General features: G+C 38.3%; 2 protein-coding genes across 3 annotated transcripts in view; one reads left to right on the forward strand and one right to left on the reverse strand.

Annotated features, from left to right (window-relative positions):
- Positions 1-630: 630 nt before the first annotated feature.
- On the reverse strand, positions 631-10,075 carry TUG1 (taurine up-regulated 1; the record flags this gene model as incomplete). The annotated part of the gene is made up of 5 exons (XM_080918226.1): positions 631-3,839; positions 5,475-6,231; positions 7,258-9,632; positions 9,701-9,811; positions 9,982-10,075. 3 exons carry the CDS (start codon positions 10,073-10,075, stop codon positions 9,196-9,198), a joined length of 642 nt encoding a protein of 213 aa, XP_080774352.1. The 3' UTR covers positions 631-3,839; positions 5,475-6,231; positions 7,258-9,195.
- MORC2 (MORC family CW-type zinc finger 2) overlaps positions 9,948-19,261 on the forward strand; it is a 40,721-nt gene continuing 31,407 nt past the window's right edge. For both annotated transcript variants that reach the window (XR_013975147.1, XM_080922344.1), the window contains exons 1-2: positions 9,948-11,139; positions 17,532-17,585. Coding sequence is in view for 1 of the 2 variants with exons in the window: in XM_080922344.1 (XP_080778470.1) it covers positions 11,072-11,139; positions 17,532-17,585 (122 nt within the window). In the remaining variant the exon portion in view is untranslated. The remainder of the gene's footprint in view (positions 11,140-17,531; positions 17,586-19,261) is intronic.

Raw genomic sequence — 19,261 nt, forward strand, 5'->3', positions numbered from 1 at the left:
TAGTCATTTGATAAGCTCAGGGTTAAGTAACTTGCTAATGTCAAATAGTGGGCATTTATTTTTTAAATAAAATCTAAACGTAGTCTAAAATAGTCATAAAGAAGTTGAATCTCATGCAATCTATACTGTTCAGGCCAGTAACAAACCAACTGTTCCATACATTTAAAAAGGTAAGCACACACCTTTAAATGAGTTCACTCCATACACTTCTATTAACTGTTTCACTTAACCCATTGTGGCCATTTTTCTATGTTGGATCACAACAAATGTATCTTACTTAACTATGTATGTATGCTTTCTTTTATCGCTGAGCCATATTGTATTACTAATTTTTGCTTGGATTTTTGTACCAGTAGGTTTTGTTTCTGTAGTGTATTGTTCTGTTTCTGTTTTGCCTTTAAAAAATAATTTCAATGTGGCCTTGACCTCTAGCTTAATAACTTGAACATGTCAAGTTTCATTGCTGCTAAATACTGTTATTAGTCAGGACTCAATTTCAATAGAAACCCAACTCAAAGTAACTTAAACATAAAAGGGAATTTATTGGTTCACATAACTGAAAAGTCCAGGTAATGTACTATTAGCTTCAGGCACAGTTGGATACAGGGGCATAAATGTGGTCATCAGAACTCAAGTCTCTTCCTCTTTTGGCTCCATTTTCTGCCTGGCTCATTCAACACAGTAGGCCCTGTTGGTTTGAGTTTTCTTCTACAAAGCTAAAGTATCTAAGAGAACTTCTCCACAACTGAAAAAACACCTAGGATTGATTATCATTGGACAAACTTTAATCATGCATCCATTCCTGAACTAATCACTAGAGTCAAGATGGACTTTGCTGTGATTGACGAAGTTCCAACAAAATGTCCAGCACAAAATGACTGTCTAAACCACAAAGACTGAAAATTGGAAGAGATGATTCCAAAAAACATCAGGAAGTTAAGAGATGGAAATGGTCGTTGGGCAATAAAACACTGGCATCCAGGATAAGACCAGATAGAGCTTAATCTTTACCCATAAAGTTGACTTTTTAGCAGCTGGTAATCTTTTCTTCCTTGGTAATCAAATTCTAAAAATGACCAGAAGTGATGTTTGTTCTGTCCTCAGAAAACCTACAATTCACTTTAATAAAGTTTCCATTAGCATCATAGTCTAGGATTCACCATAAGTTTCCCATTCAAATCCATATTATCAGAGCCCCACTACAATGGTGACATGAAGCAGGAAAACCAGCCTCCTACTTGACAAGCAGGTCTGAGGCTATTTTGGCAAATTAAGTTCAGCAGTAAACTTCTGGTGTTGCTGTTTCTTGTCATGGTGAACTTATAATTTCTGGGCCAATCATATTCACTTCTGAGTTACCAAAGAAAAAAGCAATGTACTCTGCTGTCAACCTTCTATAGACATATAGATATTTCAGGCGTTGAAAATAAGCAGGATTGTTCTCTAGTCAAAGTTGCTGGTCAAGGAATATGCAGCATGGTCCTTCCTGTTATGAATATTAAGTTCTGGTGGGGTGAGGTACGAGTCCTTCTATTCAAAATTCCTTGGTGGAATTGGGCACGAGAGGCTGAACTGACTGAAGTCTTCTCAAAGCCAGTTAGTCTGATTGCAGTAGCATGTCAAAACAGGCAGGTTAAGAGCTGAAGACAGGTAAACAAACAACTTCAGCAGGGCCGGCCATACCAATAATTAAGCTATAATCTAGAAGAGCAGGCAGATTAATAATGAAGCTTTGTAAATTAGTTTTTGTCCTGGGTACTCCACAGGGTTTACTCCAGACATTATTTTTGGATCTTAAAGGGCCAGTTGGGCATAGCAGCTTTTGTTTTCTTGCTCCTTTGTGCAAGAACTGTCAGCTTAGAAGGCTATATCCTCAATGCAGACTTGAGGTTCTAGTTATGCGTCTATGCTACATCTGGAAGCAAAAGGACCGTAGAGCCAGGTTTGTCATAGTTGGCTCTACTTTCTTTGGTAATCAAGTCTTCACCTTCTCTTATACAGCCCATCTCTTAAGAATCATCTTAAAAGCACGTCAAGACCTCAGACTGGTTGGGTGACACTGTTGATTTAGATGAAATCCAAGACATGAAGATAGTAGAAAAGGCCCCAGATTAAAGCTTTTTGCCTTAAGTTTTATTTTTTTCTACTTATCCAATCACTGATTAGAGTTCCGATTCTTCATTTTAACTGTATATGGCAGGAGGGAATAACTGGCAGTGTAGCTTAGTTTTGTTTTTAATACAAACAAAAGAGCTAGCAGTGTAGAATAGAAAAGTGAATCTCTAGTTTCTCTACAAATAGTAGTTGCATATACAAGCAGAGGTCATCCAGAGTTGAATTTGCTAACTGTGAGCAGTCTAGAATAATCAGATCTTGAGTCTGATTTGCTGATTTGTGGTGAGAATCATGATTAGAGGATAAGAAACAAGGATATAAAGAAGGCAGTTCCAACGTTTACCCAGCGCACTGAGTAGCTGATAGCATTTGTCCCTTGACTGTGAAGTAGAGAAATGAGATTTTCTCAGGCCACAAACTGAAGTCTTGTTCACTATGATGATTTGGATAATTAGAAATTTTATCCTTTCTACGAAAGTAATCTTAATACTCCATAGTAAGAAACAAAGCCAGCCATTTTGTTAAGTGAGGAGACAGGTGTAATTCCATTGATACATCCCAAGGACAAGAAACTCAGGAACACTTAAAAAAATCCCTAGCTGCCATTTATAGACTTTCCCCACCTCCAAGTTAGCCTATTTTTCCAGCAAACAGGTTGACAATATGCTACTTGAAGTGACTAGCAAGCTATCACAGCCTAGAGTCAAATGCCTATGTCAAACTTTGCCCATCACATATATCACTGGGTAGAGAGAAAATTTCCAGCCACATTTTAAGCCACATGTATGATAAAAGATGCTCAAAGAGTGTGTCTTCAGATCATCTGTTCCATGTAGTCGTGAGTAGTTAATTTTGAACAGATAAATATAGATATGTTGGAGCAATCTAGTTTTGGTTTTTTAAGCTCTGGAAAGAGTATTTATTAAATAACAACAAAATCAAAAAACAAACAAAAACACCAAAAAAACCCCCACAAAAACATGGAGCAGTTTAATAACTACTTTTTGTTGCATCAACATGACTTGAAACTTGAGACAATGAATGATAACCAGGTTGCAAGTCTCTTTAGGAAAAAATTGTATTTTAATTCTGCTTCATAGTTAATGGTTATCCTTTGTACATGGAGTACCATAGTTAATGAGAGGTCAAACGAACAACTTGGTCTAAGATGGCCTCAAGGAGGCATCAGCTTCAATACCAGCTCTCAGGCAATTTACATAGACTTCCAAGTCATGTACTTCCAGTAACACTAGTTATAGGTTTCTGAAAGTTAATGGGGTTCTTCAGTGTAGGATACATATGAACTGCTCTCTGGCTATATCCAACTCCAGGAAGTCCACCTTGGATGGAATGCTAGTAATAAAACTTCATTAGATAATGCTGTAGTATCATAATTCTCTGGATAAAGCATCTCCAAACATGTTGAGCATCAACTGAACATGAACTGTTTTGATTTTGAAGTACACAAAAGAGAATGCCATTCAGGTCAAACACGTTGTCTAGGGCAGTGGTTTCAAGCAGTATTTTCTGAAGATTTTTACACAAGGAAGTCCCTTTAGGCATCACCATGATAGTAAAGGAAGATGGCTGTGGCAGGTTGTAGACCTCAACTTCCACTTCTCTACTTCATCCAGAGCAGCTTCACTTTACTCTGGACTTCCATATAGCTTTCCTTCATGAGCACAAAGTCTTTGGAAAATCAGTGATAAGTTGTTCACAAAATGCTGAAATACAAAACCATGCAAACCAGAATGTGGGTAAGCAATGCTAAGACAAAGCAGACAAAGTTTTTCTATTCTTTCTCTAATGTGGACCATGTTACAGATTAATAGAATTAAAGTTTTATTATGAATTTTGATTAAAATTGGGCTTAAAATGACTAAAAGGTCAACCATACTCTAGTATATATCTCATTAAGTATCTGAGCAGCACAAATTGGGGAATTAAAAAATAAAAAGACATGAAATTAAAAGAGGGAATAGTTTTGGGGAGGTTAGGGGAATATGATCAAAATACACTGCATGAAATTCCCAAAAAATGATAAAAGCAAATGCATTAAAAAATGACTACCAGGGAATAAGACTGTTGGTTGTTAAGTTTTAACAGCACTGGGATGTATCCATTTCTTTGCAAATCTTATTTTTGAGAAGCCCAATGACTTAACTTAAGCAGTAAGATCTAAGTGGGCCACAATTCTTAATTCTATGAAAATCTTTTTTCTCTTTATATACCTGAGAAGCAATCCCCTTAAAAGTTACAGGATTCTAGTGATAAGTTATTGCTAATTCAACTAAAACAAAAGTCACTCCCCCCTCATTCTTCTCTATCATCCCACAGATATTTGAGGTTTCCTTGGCAAAAAGGTAATAATACATGTAATCCTCAGATGTAACATACTAATTCAATCAGTTAAAGACAAAGTATGAGAAAGGGCATTTCAAAGACAATGAATTTATTATGGGGTCACCAGGCCCATCTGCCAATTAAGAATCACTGGTTACACAGCCGAGTTTCCCATTCTGTGTAGGAAAGAAAAAAACAAAACAAACAAACAAACAAACAAAAAAACCCGAAACCCACCCTCCCCCTGCACCAATCTGTGTCTGAATGATGTATATAACACACTGGGCTAAATGAAGTTTTGCCACACACCTTGAGACCTTAATACACTACACTGCACTGTTTGTGTGGAAACACATACCATGTATTTTATCACCTCACTGGACAACAAAAACTATAAATTATATACATATATAAAAGCAAATGGCTCATTTTACCTATTAATTTGGAAACAGAGACTATAAATATGCTTTCTGTGTCCAGAAACATTAATGAAGCTTAAAGCAATGAACAGAAATAAATGCAGGTCTGTAGCTAATTAGTTCTTGGGGAGACCAGAAAATGAAAAGGAAAATCTAAAAACTTTTGTTTCATATTGTATACTCATTTCCTATTTAGAAGAAAAAAAAAAGCAGCAAATCAACCACGATGGAGACTGCTTATCTGCTTATTCCTTTAATTTAGGGATGTCATCAAGGGATTCTGGTCTAGCTGTAGTTATCACAATTGCACTTCAAACATTGTGCCCCAATAAGAGAACCATATAAACTGGAAGCAGATACATTTTTCAGTCTCCAGCCATTTAATACTGTGGATAAAGTGAAGGCTAAGATAATGCCAAGGGTAATATTGGACTGGGAGTCAGAAGGACTAATTTCTACCACAGTGTTACCTTATAATTGCTGAAGTACTTAAATTTCTCTCATTTCAAAAAGTAGTGTGTCTATGTTGGTAATTAGCATAAATGTATATGAAAGTGCTTTGAACCTGTAAAGTGCTATATAAACAGAGGAGATTACCATGAAGGTTCTATCTTGATATACCAAGAGGCCTTTTCAGGAATCTGGTTGAAGCCTTGTGAGATGGTTAGGTAAAGGGATTCCTCAGTAGAATTTCTTAAATTGGTGTGAAAAGTTTTGGTTCCTGAGTGACCGAAAGATGATACTATGAGGAATTCAATATATGCCTTGGTTTCGATCCCAATGGGTCAGAATATCTGCTTTCTCGTTCAGTAGACAGTTACAGATTTGAAGTAGGAAAATAACCAGAGTCCAGTGACCTTGACAGGATCCTAGGCAGTTCATGAAACTTTAATCATTTGAGATTGTGGAGTAGGGTCCAATGCTGTTCTCAGAGATGATGCCTTTCTTCAGACAGTGTTGACAATATAAACAAAACAAAATCCCCTGGTCCAAGTTTACTATGTGTCTCTGAAGAATAAACTGCAGAAATGAACTGTACATTTATGGAATAAACTTGGCCTTTGTTGTGATAAAATAGCTTCAGTTATTTGGCTTGAAGACTCTTGACTGCACTATAAAGGTGCTGTGCTGAATCTGGGCAGAGTAGGACAGGAGTGGAGGTAAAGGCCACATCATGATGGCTGAATGCTTCTTGGGTCACAGTGGTCCACTGGAATGGTGTCTTCTTCAGTAGTAAGGTGGTAGGAATCACCATGGACAAAAATCCAAGTACCAGGTCTGTAGGCTGATGGAGTAGCAGAAGGAAGGTCATTGGAGGGTCCAGGTGAACATTCAGCAATCAGGAGGCACAGGACTAGAAGGGGCAGGGAAAAAACAGGTAAGGTAACAAACACATGGAATTGTAAACAGAGGGTCTAACACTGGGGTGGGGTCTGCTGTCAGCATATATACTGTCTGATGGGTATTCACAAGCCTGGCTTAGATAGTGATAGAGAAATTGCTAGAGGAGGGTCAGCAAAAAAGTAAAAGATGGATAAACAAACGCAAAAAGTTCCCTGGCAAAGTTAACTGTCTTAGGGATGCAACAAAAAGAGAATACCTTAAAAGTCCTATGCTGTGGCATTAATGTGTGCTCAGGCATTGTATAAATATTTAATCTTAATGGGGGCTTCTATCCCTACAACATTTAGGTTGGACATTAGTTAGTAGAAGTGTTTTCATAATTGGTACAAAAAAAATTTTAGGCACCATACTAATTTTACCCTCAACTTTCCCAGTGCTGTCCTATTGCTGTCTTATACACTCTTGTTCTTTAAACACTTCCCTAACTTTTACATTAGCAAGTTCTATCTTGCTTAAGACAATGTAATAAGGCCTTGGTTGACCCCCATTCTTGTCTATAAGACTAATTTGAATCTCAATTACTTTTTAGGTCATATGATTGCTTAGATTTTTTAAAATCTAGGATTAAGAAATAAAACATGAAATATAATCAATTCTTTTTATCTAAAGAAATGTTAACTATAATGTTTCAATTATACAGAGTATTAAGGGTCCCTGCTTTTTAAAAGGTTTCATTAGAAATGGTGAAATGTTTGGGCAAAGATACATAAAACCAAGACTCTTTCTTTCCGTGTTTGCTATATGGAAAAAGAACAAATGCATGCAAGGAACCAGACTTTGCATATCAGAAATTAAAGTTATCCTAAAGACATTCTTTTTAATGTTAAGAGAGTTACAGGGAAGAGAGCATCTTAGTTGTATGAAACGGCAGAGATCTGCCAGGTGAAGAACCATAGAAGTGCATTTCCAGGGTAAAGAATATGAGCAGCAGAATTGCAGAAATGAAAAGTAAGGCATTTTGGAAAATGGCAAGTACCGTAGTTCACTTTGGATGGAGTGTTGTCGGTGTGCACTGAGGGTCTGGACAGAAACTTGGGTCTTCAAGTTCCCAGTAACAGTGCTGGTGGCAGTGCTTGGTGAGTTGTTGCGTCTTTACTCACGGCAAGATCAACAGTTCCAAAATCCAATGCAAAACGTCCACCTCCAGAGTTCTGTCATATCTTGACAAGCTCTTCTTGGTCACAGGTCCAGTTCTTGAAAATCTGGGAACCTGGAGTCCATGGTGGCAGCTACACTGAAAAGTGTATCCACTCCAACTACTGCAAATACTTCAGGAACCTCCAATCCTGGACATCTGTGTTTTGTCATGGAATTTCAAGCTTTTAAGTTCCAGTTGATTTTTTAAAATTTCTCTTTCTCCAGAGGAAAGCCTTTTAACACCACAGTCTTATAGAGTCTTTTGAGGTACATCCAGATTTAATTACAAAAGAGCTAAGACCAACACAGTTTTTCTTCAAAACAGTCATTTCTCTTGAAAGGAAATCATTTGTCTCTGGCCCTTTGGTAAAGGGAATAGTCAACTTATTTTTTAGACATTTGAATAAAATATCAGAATTGGTAACATCTAATCATACAAAATACACTTAAATATGTTTGTGTTCACTTGCTTAGAGAGCTGTACCACTTGATAAGCACCACTCCACAAAACAAAAATGTTTGAAACCCAACTGTTCAAACATTTTAATAGTGTTTGCTGGATAATGGCCTGGAATTTGATGAAAGCAGCTGACAATAAACAAACAAACAAACAAACAAATGAACAAACGGCATTTTGGCCATTCAGTCTCACATTTGCAAGCAATTAGAATACAAGGCTGGCTAGGAAAATGTTAAGCTTAAAAATGATTCCAAATATACTGATTCTGTGGTTCAGCCAGAGTCCAACAAAACTTTTCTGATAACTTTAACCTTCAATTAAAAACAAAACAAAACAAAAAAACCCCAAACAACCCAAACGTCTTCAGGAATCCAACGCCTGGTTCAGTCTGTTCCAAGGAGCCTGCTTGCTAAAAATCCACGTGCACCATTAGCTGGTTTTGGCAGCACCATTTAAAAATAAGCCTGTTCACTATCAATCACGCAAACCAGGGATACAAAATAGGAGCAAATGATGGATGTCAATCGTGGTTGTAAAAAAATAGTTAAGAAAAAAAAAAAAAAAAAAAAGTAGTCAGGCACCAGTACGAGCAGCAGAAAACAAATCGCTGGGCCAAAGATTACACTTCTTGTTACTAGAGAACACATTCACTCCTAATTGTAGCTGCTTTATATTGGGTGCCATTGTACCATAAGCATCAGCCACCCTTCAGGCACCCCATGGTGAGAGGAAAGGTCTTAGAATAAAAGCCAAGCAGTTAAGTGATGTTACCGGAAACAGCCATTATTCATTAAGAAGCAGCTCACATATACCAGGGACTCAAATGGGGGCTTCATATTGGTTGTGAAGGGTCCCAAATGACATGTAGGCCTCAGTTTCCTCCCAATGGCAAAAAATGTTCTAAACTCTTCTGGGTTATAGCCCCCTTTGAAAACTTGCTACTAAAGAATCTACTCATTCCCCTAGAGAACATTTTCCCACGTGTTTCTGTACAGAAGAAGTTCAGGGAACCTTCCAATCTCCAATCCCCATAAAAGGTTCCCAGATTTAGTCTCAGGGGAATGAGCACTTGCTGTCTTCTTGCAACTCAAAGAAAAAGAAAAATAATCTTTATGTAAACCGACGCGTTTGAAGAGATCTTCCAATTCCACACAAACAGATAGGCAGAGGAGGAAACTGAGGCGCGGACAAATTACAGAGTGACTTGCCTAAGGTCACTCGGCCAGCGAGTGGCTAGGCCCGGAAGCAAACCCAGATCTTCCGACTCCGGAGCTCGAATCCCCACCCCGGAGCTGCCGCCAGAGCTCTCGCTCCCAACTAAGGTGGCATAAGTAGGAAAAGGCAAAGGAGAAAGCCCACCACCAACCATCCTCCAGCTCCCTCCTGGCCCTCCAACTGGGTCCTAGCAGGCCCTGAAGGGTGGCGCCAGGCCTCCAGGCCAGCCCCGGCCACCCCAGCCTCCCCCGCCGCCTCCCCGGGAGCAGGGCGGAGCAGTTGCCCGCCGCCGCCAACCACCCGGACGACCCCTCGTCGGATCGCAAAGGCATAGGCCGCCGCCCGAGTTCTGCGTACGAGAAGAAAGACGCGGCGCGAGCGCCAACGGCCACCGGGCGCGCGCCGCGGCGGCCGGGCCTGCGCCCCAAGAGCTGGATGCCAGAGCAGGAGAAAGAGCCGCCAACCGATCGCTCGATCGACCGCACGCCCGCTCCTTCGCCCTACCAGACCGGGGAGGGGGGGAGGGCGCGCCAGGGCTTCTTCGAGTTAGGGGCCTGACTCCCCGGCGACAAGACAAGATGGCTCCTCCGCTCTGCGCTGCAGCTACCGTCCCGGCTGCGTTGCTCGGCCCGCCCCCGGTACTGTGCCTTTAAATGGCGGAGAGGGTCAGGAAAGCAGGAAGAGAGGAGCGCGCCCTCACGTGATGGGGGCGGACCGGCTGAAACAAGATCCGGTCACGTGGATCAACGTTGCCCGCCAATCAGAAGGTGGAGTCTCAGGGCGGGGGCGGGAAGACTTCGAGCTCTGTGATTGGCCGGAGGTGCAGTGGAGGCCTCGGCGGCCGGGCCGTCGGGAGTGAGCGAGGTGATTCGTGCTGCGTGCGCCTACGGAGACAAAGCGGTGGCTGAGGTAGCCGTGGCGGCTGCAGCCTCGGCCGCAGAGACGTCCTAAACGCTGAATCTCGTGACGCTCGTCCAGTCATCGTCTGCTTAGGCGCGGCGTGTCGCGGCGCGGGCGGCGGAGGCGGCGGCGGCAGCGGAGGCAGCGACAGCACATGGTTCCAAGAGCGCGCTGCGGTGGTTGAGTTCCAATTCCGCGGGGAGGGACAAAGGCATCTGCGAGCTGCAGGCAACGCCCGATCGGATCTGGTGGTGCACTCGCCACTGTCCTCTGCTCTCCCAGGATCTGGGACTAGCTCCTCTCTGTCAGTAGCAAGGAGGTGGTCACAAGACCCAGGCCTGGGAAGGCCTGAGGGCCCGAGGCCATCTTCTGAAGGGTGTGGGGGAAGGGCGCGCCTGAGGTGATTCCTGAGAATGTGTTGTGAGGTGTTTCTGTGGGCCACTGTGAGTAATTTCACCCACCGGTGGTGATTGTGGCATAATAGCAAGCTGTGCTGGGGCGGGGTTTGGGAAAAGAAATCTGTCAGTCAGCACCAAGGACCTTTCTGTTGGGAAGTGGTGAAGCCAGAAATAGCATCCACACCACTGCAATGTCCAGTAAAGCACTTCTTTTGAGAAACCTGGTGTCTTCGGTGGTGACAAAGTCTTCGATGGTAATGATGTAGGTGAACCGTCAGCTTTATGACAGAAGTAGGTCAATTTCCTGAATTTAGGAGAACAGAAAAGGACTCGAAGAACGTGAAATTGAAGCTGTAATAAGCCGCCAAGTTTGAAGACCATTCAGAACCATTCACTTTTGATGTGCGTCGGAATTGTGTGAAGGAAGGTTGACACCTCCCACCCCCCCAGAGCACTTAAGGACTATAGTTTAAGATATAGTTCTTTTCCAAAGTAATACATCAAAGTCATTGAAATACGTAAATTACTCGCAGTTTCAAATATCTGACTATTGGGAGATTTTGTTTCATGTGTCACTAAGAAGCACAAGTTTACCCTTTACTGGACAGAATCCTGGGGAAATCTATTTCACTATATGTACTTTCCTGCTAACGGGCAAAGACTGAAGACTCATTGAAGTCATGGCTTTCACCAATTACAGCAGTCTCAACCGAGCACAACTAACCTTTGAATATCTCCACACAAATTCGTAAGTATCTTCTAGGTGCCACTGAGGTAACCAATAACTCCTTGATGCTAATATGGAAATCCTTTCTCCAGAAAATTTTTTGCTTTTTTTTTTTTAATTCTTTGGCATGTGTCATTGGAGTAAGATGTATCACTGGATGTCTTGATCTCTGTATTGAAGAACTGAGATCAGTGAAATATTTGTTGGTAATCTAGAAGAAAATGATTTTCACTTACTGGATCAAAAATTTCAAAATACAAACATTATCTCGAGTGATAATATTGAATTGTATCATCCAAGTGTTTAATAGGAATCCAACAAAACTGCTCTATGGATCCCCAAAATTTGGACCGTCTAAGTATCAACTGTTGCACATCTTTAGTAACAACCTAGACAATTGGGTTTATAACAAGTGTTTCTTACAACAGCAACAACCACAAGATGATGATGACATATAAATGACCAACTTGGAAGAAGAACTCGTTTGTTAATTCTCAGCAAACAATTGGTTTTATCTTTTTGGCAAATTGGCAGTACATCCAATGTAGTTTTTATACGCTAAATGGGTATAAAATGGATATTTCTTTAGAGGCCTTGATTTAGGTAGTCTTTTCCCAAAATATGTGAAATCACAGAAGCATACTGTATTCATGGTTCTTGAGTAAGTAAAGAGAGTAACATCATTTGGTGTGGAATATTTTAGGATTTGTTTATTTGTTTAGTTTGGAAACGGTCTTTTTACCTAACCCTGGCTGGCCTGAAACTTAATTGTTACAGACCAGGCTGGCCTGGAACTCAGAGATCTGCCTGCCTCTGCCTCCTAAATGCTGGAATTATAGGCGTGTACCACCAAGCCCTTCATTAAGTTATCTTGTCAAAATCTTATCTTTGTGTTCTGTTACTTTTGGGCTCAAGGTAAGTATTAGAGTACTTGGATGAGGAAGTGATGAGAACCCTAAATGAATAAATGGTCCAGTTAGAAAGGCAATGTGTAGAGTAGAGACCGTAGACTTCAGGTATCTCATAATAGTACAATAATTTTGTGATTCCATAATACTTAAAAAAAAATCTGAATAGTAAATTTTTCTGAGCAGTGATTAATTCAGTGCTGAGTGGTTTTATTTTGCATTATTTAAGAATGTTTGTTTCTTTTAATTGAGGATCAGTTTAGAGATGGTACCTTGGATATAGATTATGAATCTGGAACCTAGGTCACTAATCAAAGATGTTAGCACAGCCTTTGGCCACACTTTCAGTGTTCTCTATATTTGAGCTACATATTAAGAATAAGCAGGTGAAGGGACTTAACTGCTCCTGACTTAGTGTGTTCTAAAAAGGGATCAGATTTGAGTTTTGAACTGGCAGAGCAAATTTGGAATTATACATATTCTGAAACTTGGAAGACCCTGAACTGGTCTTCAAAATCTGTCTTGTTCCAGATTTAGTGTTAGTCTATAGACTAAGACAAATCTATAGGTTTAGAATTATTCTTGTCTTGCATTTGAGAAAACTGAGGCTCAAAGAAATTAAAGGCTTACAGAGAGGCATTTGGAGATGCAAATTAAAGGTACCCAGATTTAAGACAGTACAAAGGATTGGGCTACAGTGCTTAACATTTTTAACCTAATATTGACTGTTACCTTGAAGGTTTTATTTTTCTGTCTGTAAGGCAGAGAATTTAACTCCCTGATTGATTTATTTTATTAAACTTTTAAGGATTATTTCTCCCATTGTTATTGTATATATTAATAACAACATGTGAACCCCGACAAAGCAAGGAAGTAAACTGAGTCACTTGAATAAGGTGATGTTGAAAGTTTTTCTGTGAATTTTACCCACGTTGAATTGAAATTAGTGCTTGTTTCAACATAGAAGGATTGGCATATCATTTTGGAAACTCTGGAATTTCTTACCTGGACCACAAATTTGATCTACAAAATGATTCTACTTTGAATGTGTCTTGTTTTACTTGAAGAAAACATTAACTGTACAACACAACAGCGAGGGTGCTTTTCTTTTAGTCAAGGCTCAACTGTAGGCTTTGAGCCCCAGATCCTCAGCCTCTTCTTCAGTGCTGGGATTCTGGTGGGGGCCACGGTCAAGATTGTTGGCTGTTGTTTTGTTTTAGTCATTATTACTTGATTGGAAGTTCATTCTTAAAGTAAAACTTAAATTTTTTTATGTGTTGTAATAGTAAAATGGTAGAATGGTTCACGAAGTCAACCACAGAGAAGGAAAGATTGGTCTTATGGTACCTTAAATTCCAATTCAGATGTTACAAAATGAACCACATTTTGAATTGTGAGATTAACAGCATTTTATTTTTCTTTTTATGTAGACTTGCAAGCAGAGCCCAGGCTAGAGGGTAGACATTTTTGTAGTTTTGTGAAAAGCTTGTGCTTAGAAACCTGAAAGCCCTGTATTTGAATGCTGCTTTTCTATGCCTATGCACAAGGCAGCTTTTTTGAACCTCAGTTTTTTCATTTGTAAGATGGAGCAAATATGTTAATGTTTGAAGATTATGCCATATAAGTCAAATGGTGTCTATTACTTTCTTTATATATATATATAGTTTATGTAGAGTAATGCAGTTGTCATTGATGATAGACATTAGATAAGTTTTTAAAAATATTTTTTATTTTATGTGTATGTTTATCTGTATATATGAATATGTACCACATTCATGCTTGATACCTACAGAGTTCAGAAGAGGGCACCAGGTGCCCTGGAACTGGAGTTAGGGATATTTGTGAGCTACCATGTGGGAATTGGGAACTGAACCCGAGTCCTCTGTAAGAGCAGTATGTATTCTAAAGCACTGAGTCATCTCCAGTACCTAAACAGATACATTCAGAAGGATATGTTGGAGGGTAAACAGGTTTCAATTTTCATGAAAATTAAGTCCTATGATACTATTGATGGTTATTCTTGCTTATATCTGTATCAAGGCTGGAAACAGGCTGCAAATTCTAAAGACAGCCTGAAAAATCTAGTTTCTTTTGATAGACACTTCTTTTTATAAGATTATACAGGTTAGGGTTTTCAGATGAAAGAAGTTTTAAGCTCTTTGGTGGTAGGTTACCCTTGGTATGGTGGTGGTAGTAATGTTCCTTTGCATAGGATGCATATCTTCAGTCATTTACTTGTTACACTTTTATGTAGTCAGGTGAACACAATGTTTAATATAAGATGATAGTTTTCTATGTCTGTTACTCTTGGGACAGTCTGTGACTTACACCTTTGGCATATGGTATTTTTGGGTAGGTTTATCAATGTGAGAAATGAATGTACAGGGACCTATCAAGTGAGAGACTTCTATGTTTCATATGACTTACAAGCCTGCTGAAATATAGGTTGACTATATATATATCTGTGTGTGTATACCCATATGTGTATGTATGTATGTATGTGTGTGCACACTGTTTGACTATAAAATGATTCCAGAATTCTCAGCTGCCATTGCCACTGCTTCCTTCTTCCCACACCCTTTTGAGACAAGGTCTTACTATGTAGTTCTGGCTATCTTGGACAGATTCGTGCTTTTCTTTGCCTCCCTAGTGCTGGGATTAAAGATCTGTGCCACTAGCTTTCTTTTCTGTTAAGGTAATTAACTATTGTCAACAAATTAAAAAACTCTGCAAAAATTTTCATGGCTTTGAGCTTGTGGACAACTTTTTAGTTTAAATTCAGATTGACTAAATAAAGAAACCATTTTCTTTACACAATAAGCAAAATGTGAGTTTGTTGCTGGAAATGCTGAGCTGGAAAAAACTATATCTTCTTGGTTCTAAGTGTAAAGTCATGATTGAAAGTATCAGTATGTATATCAGTATACGTATTTCAGATAAGCTAATCGCTATTATAATGTTACTAAGGAGTGGTTTTTGTATAGCAGTGCATATCATTAAAGGGCCGTGGTGTTCTTGGTGAAGTCAGAAACAATACTCAGAATCTCAAAAAATAGAAGGAGCCTATAAATGCTGAAGCCATTGTTCTAGATATTTCTTAAAAATCCTAAGAATACACAAAAATGCAAGTTTTCCTTTTTGACAAATATTTCAAAGGCTACACTGTAGCATTTTAGATATGATAAATATTTTTTAAAATATTTTTCTGGGCTGGAGAGATGGCCCAGTGGTTAAGAGCACTGACTGCTCTTCCAGAGGTCCTGAGTTCAATTCCCAGCAACCACATGGTGGCTCACAACCATCTGTAATGGGATCTGATGCCCTCTTCCTGTGTGTCTGAAGACAACTACAGTGTACTTAAATAGATAAATCTTAAAAATATTTCGCAAGTCAAGCATGGTTCTTGGAGACATCGTTAATCTCAGCATTTAAGAGGCAGAGGCAGGTGGATCTCTCGGTTTGTTGCTAGCCTGGTTTGTATAGTAAGTTCCAGGACAGCTGGGGTTACACAGAGAGACCCTGTTTCAAAAAAACAAAACTTCACAAACTTAAATTTCATTTGCACATTATCCAGTGTCAACTAATTGGTAAAACACAAAGTTGTGTGCCATAATACCTGGCTATAGATTGACCTTTTTTTTTTTTTTTTTTTCTAACCCAGGCAAGTGCTCAGACACTGAGCTACAGCTTCTATCTCTAGGTTGACTTTTAATTTATATTATCTTTAACACTTTATTTTAATTTTCCAACCTGTCCCTCTGTCAGTCTGTCTGCCTGTCTGCCTGACTCTCTCTTTAGTGAATATTAAGGCATGCTAGACAAATACTGCACGTGCCTATATCCTCAGCTCTCAGCCTTTCTAATGCTTTGACCCTTTAGTACAGTGCCTCATGTTGTGGTGACTCTTATTGCTACTTCACAAGTGTTATTTTGCAAATCATAATATAAATATTTGTGTTTTCCAATTATTTTGGGGGGTTTCAACCTGTAGGTTTGACATTTTTCTTTTCTTTTTTCTTCTTTTCTTTCTTTTTTTTTTTTTTTTTTTTTTTTTGAGAGTATCTTGTTACTAGGCAGGCCATGAGTGCTTTATCTTACTATCTCTTGAATGATACAAGGAGATTACAGGCTTGTAGAAATATGGGCATTGCTATCATAACTTATTTATAAAGAAATTACGTTTAAAGGCTTGGTTTGTTTTAGAAATTTGATTTTTTTTTCAGGTCAAACACTTAACATTTGGATTTTAGTCATAAGTGAATTGGTGATTAAAAAAAATGTCTGTATCTTGCTACAGCATATCTCTTGGTCCTACTACCTTTGGATTAACAACAGATATATTCACTGATCTCATGGAAGAAAATTTCTTACTAAAATTATAGGAATTCACAGTAAAAAAATGAAGAGTAACTGACAAAATCAGTTTTCCTGGATAGTTCAGTTAGGAGATTTTTTTTTTTTAGGAGATGTTATAAACTAATGGTTTGTAGTTTGTTTAGATCAATATGACAAGTGGTCCAAGATCTTAAATGCTAGGTATTAGTGTTAAATATTTCAATCTAAACTTTGGAAACTGTTTTCTTGACTATTGACTGGAACTGAAGGCAAGAACAATTTATGAAAATTGATTATGGTTTGTGTCTGTTACTTTCTATTTCCTTTAAAACTCGGGCTGGTTTTTTAAGATTTTTTTTTTTTTTTTTTTTTTTTTTTTTTTTTTGTGGACCTGTTCTACTTTATGTTTAATGAAGACTGTTAAAAGGAAATATAACATATATGAATTATGTCAGGGTAAATTGAGCATACCTTTTAGCAGTTTGTGTTATAAATCCCTGAGTGTGATCTGTACCAGTGAAAAAAGAAAACTCTTCCTCTTGGGCAACTTATAAACAAAAATACTTATTTTTTACTTTCTCAGATGTTGGGTAAAACCAAGTTTTTGTCCAGATACTTTCCTTCTTAAATTCTTCTAGAATTTGATGTGGTCTTCTGGGTATCTAGGGGGAAATTAGCTTTTTAAATAGAGACTTCAGTGGTTATCTCCTGGAAGCTTCTGAACGTTTGGGTTTAGTAATCATATATTTTCAGAACTGAAGATAATTATTTACTACTGGGATTATATATTTATAATTCCTTCTGTGTAGAAACTGACAGGTGCTTAAAGCAATAAAAAATAAAATACAGGCATTCTCACCTCCATCCCCCAGGAAGACTATCACTACTTTTTAACAGTGCATGTAGAAATGTAAAGATTCTTTAAGGTGGGCTTTTCAATTAAAAATAGGAAGAATAAACATTTCTAGCAAATGGCAAGACTTATTTGAGAGGAATTAATTAGCTCTAGAAAGGCTTGTGTTATGGAGAAGTTTAAGTTTAGTACTATATATCAATAATATATGTGGGCATTTGTGGTTTTTTTTCTAAAACTTCTTAAATGTTTTATAACTTTAAAACTCATGTTTAGTTCATAATACTTTTGTTGACTCTTAAAATTTATTATTTCAGAACCACTCATGAATTCTTATTTGGTGCTCTTGCTGAACTGGTTGATAATGCAAGGTATGTGGTCTTCCAGCCTATAATTGTTTAGAGTGGAAATTTTATGGATCATAAGTACTTTTGCTTTTAGATGACCTGAGAGAAAGACATTTTTGTTGTATTTGTTGTAACTCCTAAGAGACTTGTTAGCAAGAAATATTTTTATTAGCACAGTAATTGACACTTTTCTTGATTACCTTAAATTTATTCTTTGCTCTTTGTGATCTAGCCTAAAAATAGAAAACTAACCACTTCCAAAGCACCCTCCCTTGTGTATTAGAGTGTGATAATTGTGAAAAGTAGGAAATTAAGATAGGAGAATCAAACTGATGAGACTCGTAGATTGTAATATTAATTTGTGCTGCTAAGATGCTATGCAACTGAATGCTTTTAAAACTAGGCCTGAGTTTTACATCTTCTCCCAAATATATGTTTTCATTGCAAGAGGCTTTAATCATTATCTTCCATTACGGGTTTTTTGTTTGTCATTTTGAGATAGGACCTCACCGTGTAACTCTGGCTGGCCTGGTGCTCACGGTGTAGACAGACCAGGGTGACTTAGAATTTACAGAGCTCCTCTTCCCTCTTCCTCTCATGTGCTGTGTGTTATTATGCCTGGTCTAGAATCTTCCACTGTTAGCAGCAGTGTTTGGAAGGAACCATGTTTCAGCATTCACACATTGTGTTCTTAGTGTTAAAAGAATATGCATATTACTGTATAAGACCAAGTAAAAGTTGAGGTTTGTTCACAGACAAAGACCAGTTCAAATAAAGATTCTATTTATAGTTGCATTATAAAAATATAATCTTAGTTTTATTGAATGTAAACTAATACTCAGATATATTATTTATTCACTAGTGTTGATAACTAGTGAAGGAAGAAGAGGGTAGTGGTTGATTTAGAACATCCCCAGTTAGTGAACTTAGAATTCCTAATGTCTGTTCAGCTGACAGATACTGTTAGTACTTTTGTTTGTTTTTTGAGACAGGTCTTACTGTATAGCATAAGATCCTTCTGCCTCAGTCTCTTGAGTGTTGGCATTACAAGTATGTGTTATCATACTTTTAATTTTGCTTTTGTTACTATGTTTGTTACCTGCTTATGGAAATGTACTAGTTGACACATTGTTTAACTACAAAATTCCCATTTTGTTTTAATTCTGCTTAGTTCATAATTTTCCCATTTAGTTAAAAAATGTAACTTAATGGAATTATGTTTGAAATTGCTGCTTATTAATTTAGTGGAACTATGGTGTGCTGCTATGGCAGAAACATTTTTGAGATAGGATCTCAGGTAGCCAAGACTTCAAACTTTGTGTATTATTAAGGATGGCCTTATACTTGCAATTCTTCTGTTTCCACTTTCTGAGTACTGGGATTACTCAGTTCTGAGGCCTGTGTCACTATGTCCAGTTTCAGGTTAGGGATTGAGCCCAGTGTTTTGTGCATGCTAAGCAAGCACTGTACCAACTGAACTACATTCTCATATGTTAAAACATGTTTATACCTTTGAGAATAGGTACATAGGCTGGTATGCATATCTTTTTTGTTTTATGGATTTGGTGCTAGGATTGAGCACAGACCTTACATGTGCTAAGCATGTACTCTACCACTGATCTCCATCTCCAGAGCTGTGTGAATTTTTAGTGGGATTTTTTTTTCATTTAAAACCAGTGAAACCATGCCTGTCTCTTTGT

This window comes from Micromys minutus (assembly GCF_963924665.1).
Source record: "Micromys minutus genome assembly, chromosome: 1".
NCBI lineage: Eukaryota > Metazoa > Chordata > Mammalia > Rodentia > Muridae > Micromys > Micromys minutus.